The following is an 8137-nucleotide window of genomic DNA, read 5'->3' on the forward strand; positions in this document are numbered from 1 at the left end:
TCCTCATCCAAGTCTAAAAAACAAATTGCCAGGTCTCCTCTACATGCTCAAGGGCAAAGTGAAAACCACCAGTTCCCTAAGAGCTTAAGAACCTAAAGGCTTAGCAAGTACCATGAGCCACCACTAGGGGGAACCACTAAGCAGCGTATTACAAGGACAGCAGCCCAGGAAGAACTTGGCACAGGTTTACTTGGCCTGTGCCACTAACAACGGCTCCACATCCAGAACATTTTTCCAGTTCACATCTGGCACCCAGTGACCATCCCAGCAAGAAAGGACTGACCCAAGGACCTCCCAATATGCTCTTAACCACAGCTTTATCAAGGCCTCCCACACCTAACCTGTTCTACTCCAGTCCCTCACCAACACTACACCTTACCAAGAAAACAGGCGGTAAACTGCCTGTGGCACACAACTCAGGTGCAGGCATAAAGTTCAGGGAACAGGAAATACGACTCAAAGAACTAAGCACGCACACACAAAAACGAGACTTGACAACGTTGTTAGAACAACTCAGCAAAATAAAATTCCGGTTTATTGTTGGACATTGTTTCACACATACATCAAACAGGCCAAAAAAATAAACAGCAACTTCATAGACAAAAAAAAAAAGGAAGAAAAAAGAAACCTTTTATCTTTGGCCTTTTTAACCATCTCATACAAACCAACTACTTATAGTACAGCTAGGTACATACACAAAAAAAGTTACTGGAATGCTCGGAATAAGATTGTTTTTTTGTTGTCGTTTTTGTTTTTTTTTTACAAGGTTTTTTTTCTCCTTTGATATTATAATGAACATGGTCACACCACAAGTAAGGTCAGAAGTAGGACAGAGAACGCTCTGAAGGCTGGTCTGGTCACCGTCATCATCAAAAATGGCTGACCCCTAACAATATGTACAAAAATATAAAATGTAAATAAAAAATACAAACAAATTTTCCTTTTAAAGTATTTTTAAGAAAAAAAGCAGGGCCTTGGAAGTTTTGGTTTTTCCTCCCCTGTTGCAAATTCATGTTGTGGTTTTGGTGGGTTGGTGAAGAGCGCATGTCATCTGTGGGTGGCACTGCCCGCTGTGGGCGGGCGGGGCCTGCTCCTCTACTCGAAGGTGACCACGTTTAAATTCTGAGACGGGAAGTGGAGGGTGAACAGGTCACGGCGGCCTTAGTTTAGCTTTTCCTTTGCTGTCTAGTCATCCTCGTCAGTCTTCTGCTTCTTGGTGTCAACATCATCATCCTGCACAGGAAACAATCAGCCCCCTCACTGCAGGTCGGCTACAGACCCCTCCCCATCTTACAGAAGTCCCTCTCAGCATCACTGTAGCCCACCGCAGCTAGAACCAACCTCACATCCCAAACCAAGGCCTACCTCATCGTCTTCAGCTACCCGCTTGCCCGTAGGAGCCTCAGCTTCCTCATCTTCATCTCCATCCTCTTCCTCACCTGGAGAGAATGGATTAAGGGCCACATAAAACCACTGTCCTCAAATTACAGCCATCATTGGCCCTGACCTGTGAGACCTGTGAGGTGGACAGGCCGGAAAACAGATCAAGTTTCTTAAATCAGAGCTGCCCAACAGCAGAGGTGGAGCACTAGGTCCAACAGGCCGACTGCACCAGTAGGTACACCATAACTGGATGTGGTCCACGTGCCCAGAACCAACCTCTCCCTTCTCGCAGCAAAGGCCAAGGAAGGAACCTAAGGAAACAAGACTACTCACCGTCACCTTCTTCCTCCTCCTCCTCTTCCTCCCCACCTTCTTCCTCTTCTTCATCTACCTCATTGTCAGCCTCCTGCTCCCCATTTTCCTCATTCTGCTCGATAGAAAACACCAATCATGAGCCATCTCATGTCTAGTGCACCTCGCCCCTCACCAAGATGAATGTCCACCGTACAGCTAACCACACACCTCCCAAACTTTGGGGGGTTTGACAAGGTTTAACCTGCCTGATCCTCCAACACCATCCACATCCTGAACTAGGCTGAAAACGAAGAGCACAAACCGGGAACAGAAGCCCCAGCGGGGGTACACTCACAGCATTGCCATTGGCAGGTGCGTCTCTTCCATTCTCAGCCTCCTCCACAACTTCCTTCTTCTCCTTCAAGTCCTTCAGAAGGAAGAGGAAACCCGTTAGACTTTAGAATAACCGACGCCAGCCAAGGTGCTGAGAACTGGGCAAGGCTGAGCCATGACTAACGCCGGGAGTCACTGGCTCCCCTAGAGAAATGTCAGGACGGTCACAGCAGATAATCTCCTAGGACTTCCATCTTCTAGACTCGAGCACCGACTCGAGCGTCTCGGCCACCATATGGCACAGCCACAAACCCGACAGGCCGGGCAGACAAGCTTGGGAACTGTCGCCCTCACCTGCACGCCCTTCGCCGCCCGTTCCAGCTAGAGGGAGCTCCACCCCTCAGAAACCCTCCTTGGAAGGCGGTGGCCGGGTGCCGTGCCATAAATAAATAAGGTAGTGGAGGGAGGAGCCTGTTGATGGCGGAGCGCTCGCTCAGGGATGGACGGGAATCCGGATGGGGACCGGGAGGCGCCTGGGCCTGCTGTGGCCAAGCCCTGGCCAAGCGTCAAGTCACAGCAGCCCGTGCTCTGCACGGCGGACGTCCCGGCCTCCACGGGCACGGGAAGTCATGCACAGGCTCTGGAAACTGCAGCCGAGAGCCCACGCCGCTGTTAACTTTTTCCAATCGCGTGGCTGAACCCAACTCCCACTCGGGCCGCAGGCACAGAGCGCCGCTAGGCCGCACCGCGGCGTGGATCACCTGTGGGCACCGGCGGGTTCGCGCCCACCAGAAACCTGCCTAGGACCCCAGGGCGCCCACTCCCGCCCCCTGGCGGCCGAAGCCCGGGGGGGGAGTGGGGGCGGGGTGGCAGCGACGCGCAGGCGCACAATTCTCACTCAGCGAACTACGCGCGCGAGCCTCGGCACGCACCGCGCGCAAAGAGCACGTGGCCCGGGGCAGCGAGTGCGCCCGGGCTCTGGAGACCCGAGGTCCGGGCGAGCGCGGGCTCCATGCTGGAGCGCCACTACTTGACGCCCCCTGTGGGCGCCGCCGCGAGCGAGGGTCGACAGGCACCTTCCGCCTCTAGTTTTGGCGCGCAAAGTCCCGCGGGAGGCCAGCGGGCACTGGGAGCTTCTCAGCTCCGAGCCTCGAGCGCGTCGGGGGCGCACTCACTCCCCCGGGCGACACGTCGAGCCTCGAGGGAATTCACCTCAGAGAAACTCCCGTCGAGGCCCGCCTGGGGGAGGGCAGCAGCCCGGCTGGCAGGTCAGTGTGCAGGGGCCGCCGGGCACCGCTCCAAAGAGCGCTCGGGGCCCCTCGGTACAGGGTCGCCCGCTAAGACCAAGATGGGGGGGGCAGCATTTTCAAGTGACACCAAGGTGACCGGCGCGAGCCGCCACTGCAGAACGCGCGGGGCGCGAACACCCAAGCGTTTGAACGTCAGGCTCGTCCCGAGGGCGGAGACACCGCCTGGGCGAGCGTGGCCAGGGGCGCGAGTGTGCGCGGGCTCCCGGCGGCCGCTGCAGGCTTATGGCGGGGGGCGCCCCCAGCCGCTCCGCCGTGCGGCCGCTTCACTTTCCGTTTCCTCCCCCCTCGGGCGCGTGGGCTCGCCGCCCGGTCCCACACTTACATCGCCGGCGGGATGATGTCCGCCACCGGCGCGGGGTCTCCGTCCGCCAGAGCAAACCCCCTCCCCTCCACGGCCACCCCACGACCACCCGGGGCCGAGGGCCAAGACTCCCGCGGCGCCGCCGCCCCAGCCGCGTCATCCCGGATAAGCCGACGCCGGGCCGCCCGCTGCAGGGCGCGAACCCGGGCGCCGAACAAAGAACAGCGCGGAACGCGGCCGCCACACACGCGCCCCCCGCACTTCCGACGCGCCGGAGTTTCAAAGTTCTTCCCGTGGCCGCGGCCCCGCGACCCACAGCCCGGCCCCGCTCCTCCCCGCCGCCGCTCCAGCGCGGCGCGCCAAGTTTCGTGGGCTCGCAGCCTAGCCCATCCCGGTCCTCCCCCACCCCCCAAGTTCCGCGACGACCCGTGGGCCATCGGCCCGCTCCCGACCGACGGCGGCACGAACGCCCGCGCCGCGTCGCGCCCCCTCCCCCGCACACAAAGAGTGGGTGTCCGGGGCCACGGCGCGCCTGCAGGGCGGCGAGGTCCCCCCGGGAAGCCGTCACGGCGGGCTCGGCTCGAGCCGGCCGCCACGCGCCCAGCCCGGCACGGGCGCCGGCGCGCGGACCCCGAGGGGGCGGGCGGCGTCCAGCCTCACCTTGGTGGTGATCTCGGAGCTGGTGTCCACGGCCGCGTCTGACATGGTGGGGCACGCCGGTGATCCGCTGCAGCGAGGGCGAGACGAATCGAGTTCGAGGACTCTGGCGAGAGAGCTGCCGGAGTCCGCCGCGGAGGAGGAGGAGGCGGGCGGGCAGCGAAGGCGGCTGCAGCGAGCGCCGAGCAGCACCGGGAACAATGCAAAGATGGCTTTTCAGAGCAGCCAGTGGGGGACTCACGCGGCGCCAGGAGCTTTAATATAGATTAGTGGGCGGTGCTCCACCACCCTAGGCCCCACGCCATTGGCTGGGGTCGGGGAGCGGGCGTTTTCTCATTGGCCCGATTCCGAACAATGGGCAAGTGAGCTTAAAGCGGCAGTGCCTCCGCGCGGCGCGCGCTGCGCAGTCCCCCGCCGTACCGTCATTCAGAGTCTAGAATTTGTTAGGTCTCGGCGAGGCCGCGGAGGAGGGCTCGTGCGCGCGCGCTCCCGGCCGCGCGCTCCCGCGGCTGTTTTGCTAAGGCTTCTGACGCAGACGGCCAAAGCGCGGCAAAGCCGCCCGCCCAGCCCCCGCCCTCCCCCTCCCTCGCGACTGCTCGGAAGGAGGGGGAGGGAAGGGGGAGCAGGGCTGCCCGCGAGGGGGAGGGGAAGGCGAGTGCTGGGCGGCGCTTTCCCCGGGCGGTGCCCCGCGTGGTTCCCGCGCCCACGAGCGGCCCGCACCTTCGACCAAGAGTTGTTTCGGTGCGAGTGGGCGTGGATGCGCGGCGGGCGCAGGGACTCCCGTGCCTCCCACCCCGTCCTCCTTTCCCGCCGCCTCCCTCGAGGCCGTCCAGGACCGGCTGGTGCGCGGGCCTCGCGCCAAGCACACACTTAGGCACTCATGTGCGGCGGGATTGGACGTCCGGTGCGACTTTGTGCCCTCGAGCGGGACAGGCCGTCGGCCTCACGCGCAGAGCGGCGTCCGCGCCTCGGGACGCTGGCCTGCGTCTGCCGTCGCGACGGCCTCTGACCATCGATTGTACCCCCCTTCCCTCACACTTTAGGGGCTCCCGTGGGCATGTGCACACGCCGCGACGGCGGGAAACTAGTCTCTTAGGCCATTGGGGACAGTCCTGGCGGGGTTCCTTCAAACTTGAGCCACTCGAGGAACCACGCGGGGCTTGGAGCAAAGAAAACCGAAATGAATGCCACACTCAAGATGGCGATGGACACGGCAAGCGTGGCGTGACGTGGCGATCCAGCTCACACGAACAACTTTAGAACGCTAGGTCGCTCCGTTTTAATCGCCATCGCAGTTGGCTGTCGAACTAAGAAGTTTGTTCTTAGGGAAGAAAGTCTGGAGTGGCCATAAACCGGTTCTGAGACGCGATCTTTGCCACACACAAGATGGCGACAGACGGCGTCCAACCGTGTTTGGCCAGTAGGGGGCGCCCGACACGGAAGGCGGGACTTGGGAGAAACCGGCGCCCACTGGCCGAGAGTGGCGGGCGAACACAAAGTTGACGCTTTGCGTCCTGCCATTGGCCGGCCCTGCCGCCTGTCTCCCAGGGAAGCGGGCGTGAGGAAAACCCGGAGTTTGGAATCGGGAGTGGGGAGGGACGCCAAGTTCTGTAGAGCTTTGAGGTCGAGGCGAGGAGACCGAATTGCCCTTGTCGGTTCCCTCGGGCGCTTCGGCCCATCCCCACCCGAAGGCCCCTTTACCGAGCTCCGGGCAAGCGGAGGAATGCGCGGGGTCGAGGCGCTGCCGCAGCTGGACCCGGGATCTCCCCGCCAGCCGCACGTGGCCGGCCCGCATCCCCGCGCCCACGTGCCAGTCGCGCTAGCCTTTTGGGCCTCGGCGAGCGAGCGACTTTTCCTTTAAGGAGAATGCCTCGCCGCCGCCCTTGGGCCCGCTTCCGTTGTCCAGCGGTCGCTCCTGCCCCGGGCGGGGGGAGCCTCTCGGCCCCAGAGTGGTGTAGGCTCGCAGGGTCTCGCTCTTCTGGGAGCACACTGATGGCTGAAGATGGGCATCTCCCCAAGTTGGTTGCCTGAGCGCCCTAGGTTCCACAGGCTGAGCCCGAGTCCGAACTCTACCCCACCCCCGCCCGGCAGCTGCCTTTACTGTGGCGAGCACCTGAAACCACGCTCCATAAACTGAGAGCTTGCCTCGGCGCCGCAGCTGCCAAAGTTCTCTCTCTTGTAGGAAATATGGAGAGATTGTGCTTCACGGTAAACAGAGACAGGAGAGCGCCTTCCGCCTGGGCCTTATCCATTCCGCTCCTGTTACTCTCCAGGGTATTGTTCCATCCACAACCCCAGATGCACAAAGACCTTGGCCTTTGCCACGGTTTAGCAGTTGTGGCTTCTGAGTTCACAGCTGAAGAGCAGACCAGGTTCTGGATTGGGGGAGCAGAGGGAGGTGGGGTGACAATCAGTGAGAAGCTGGAGGAGTATGAATTTCCCTCCAAGAACTGCTTTATCTGGTCTTGTGCCCCAGACCTTACTAGAAGGGAGAGAGGGAGGCTCAAGCATCAGATTCCCGAAGCCACGTAAATGCTTACCGACCACCTGCTGTATTCATGACAGTGAGTGTTTGACTCATGCAATCAGAAAAACAAACCCAGAGGTTCTAGAAAGGGACTTAGAGTCACCAATAGAACATGGTCAGAGCTCTGGCTGTCCTGGTATGCTTGAGAAGAGCCGGAACAGAAGCCACCTCTGGGCCAGAGCTGCTGCCCTTACAGAGGCTATAAAAGCCTTTTCCTTTCCTGTCACTGCTGTTCCACCTCTCCAGCTTTTCTTCCTCTCTCCTCTACACTTCCACTCATCCATGCATCTTGGGCCTTTGGCTGCTCCAGAGGAGGTAAGGCATGGCTTTGGTGTTACCCAAAGCTCTCTAAACAAGCTAGGGAGCTCTAGCCACCTTTCTTTCTCTAGGTCAGTTCAAACAGACCTAGGGTGCTCCAGACCTGCTTTAAAGCTGTCTGTGTAGGTGGCCCAGATCGCCTCGGGGCAAGTTCACTTTTAGGGAATTTTCCTGGGCACACCTCTTGTTGCTTTATACATTCCCCAGCAGGCCTGACTCATTTATTTTCACCGACTTAGCCCTGGAGGTGCAAAGCCTGCAGCCTAGGCTTTCTCCAAAGCCATTTCCACCATATTCATTCATTCCTTATTGATTATCTCGAAATTCTGCCTGATACCCAGAAATGACATAAAGTACATATTTTGAAGCTGACTCAGATTTGGGACTGCCAAAATGGTACCCAGGATAAAGATGTTACCAAGCCTGAGGACTTTAGCTCAATCTCTGGGGTCCACTTAGTAGGAGGAGAGAACTAATACCCATGAGATGCCCACTGATCTTCACGTGTGTGTTCCCCTCCTCACATAAATAGATATATGTAAGTTTTTTGTTTGGTTGGTTTGATTTTTCAAAACAAGGTTTCTCTTGTAGCCCTGTCCCTGTAGACCAGGCTAGCCTTGAATTCTGAGATCCACATGCTTCTGCCTCATCCTACTGGGATTAAAGGAGTGTGCCACCATGTCCAGTCATATACATGTAACTTTTTAAAACTAAAATGTTATTTAGAGCTAGGCAGTGGTGGCACACACCTTTAATCCCAGCACTCAGGAGACAGAGGCCGACGGATCTCTGTGAGTTTGAGGCCAGCCTGGTCTACAAAACTAGTTCCAGGACAGGCTCCAAAGCTACAGAGAAACCCTGTCTCAAAAAAAAATGTATATTTGGATTAAAACTGCTTGGATTCAGCTCCAGTCTTGCTGTTTGCTGGCTGTGTAAAATCAGATGAACCTCCTCACCTCTAGACATGGCATAACAATTCCCATTGGGACCTGAATAACTCGATATTCAAAAAGA

The 8137-nt window shown here is 58.6% G+C and overlaps 1 protein-coding gene across 1 annotated transcript; it reads right to left on the reverse strand.

The window, feature by feature from the left end:
• Window positions 1-500: 500 nt before the first annotated feature.
• On the reverse strand, window positions 501-4525 carry Ptma (prothymosin alpha). The gene is made up of 5 exons (XM_057763326.1): window positions 4282-4525; window positions 2033-2104; window positions 1717-1810; window positions 1366-1439; window positions 501-1233 (listed from the first exon to the last, which is right to left on the reverse strand). Exons 1-5 carry the CDS (start codon window positions 4324-4326, stop codon window positions 1186-1188), a joined length of 333 nt encoding a protein of 110 aa, XP_057619309.1. The 5' UTR covers window positions 4327-4525; the 3' UTR covers window positions 501-1185.
• Between the last annotated feature and the right edge of the window lie 3612 nt (window positions 4526-8137).

Source organism: Chionomys nivalis, chromosome 2, assembly GCF_950005125.1.
Source record: "Chionomys nivalis chromosome 2, mChiNiv1.1, whole genome shotgun sequence".
Classification (NCBI taxonomy): Eukaryota; Metazoa; Chordata; class Mammalia; order Rodentia; family Cricetidae; genus Chionomys; species Chionomys nivalis.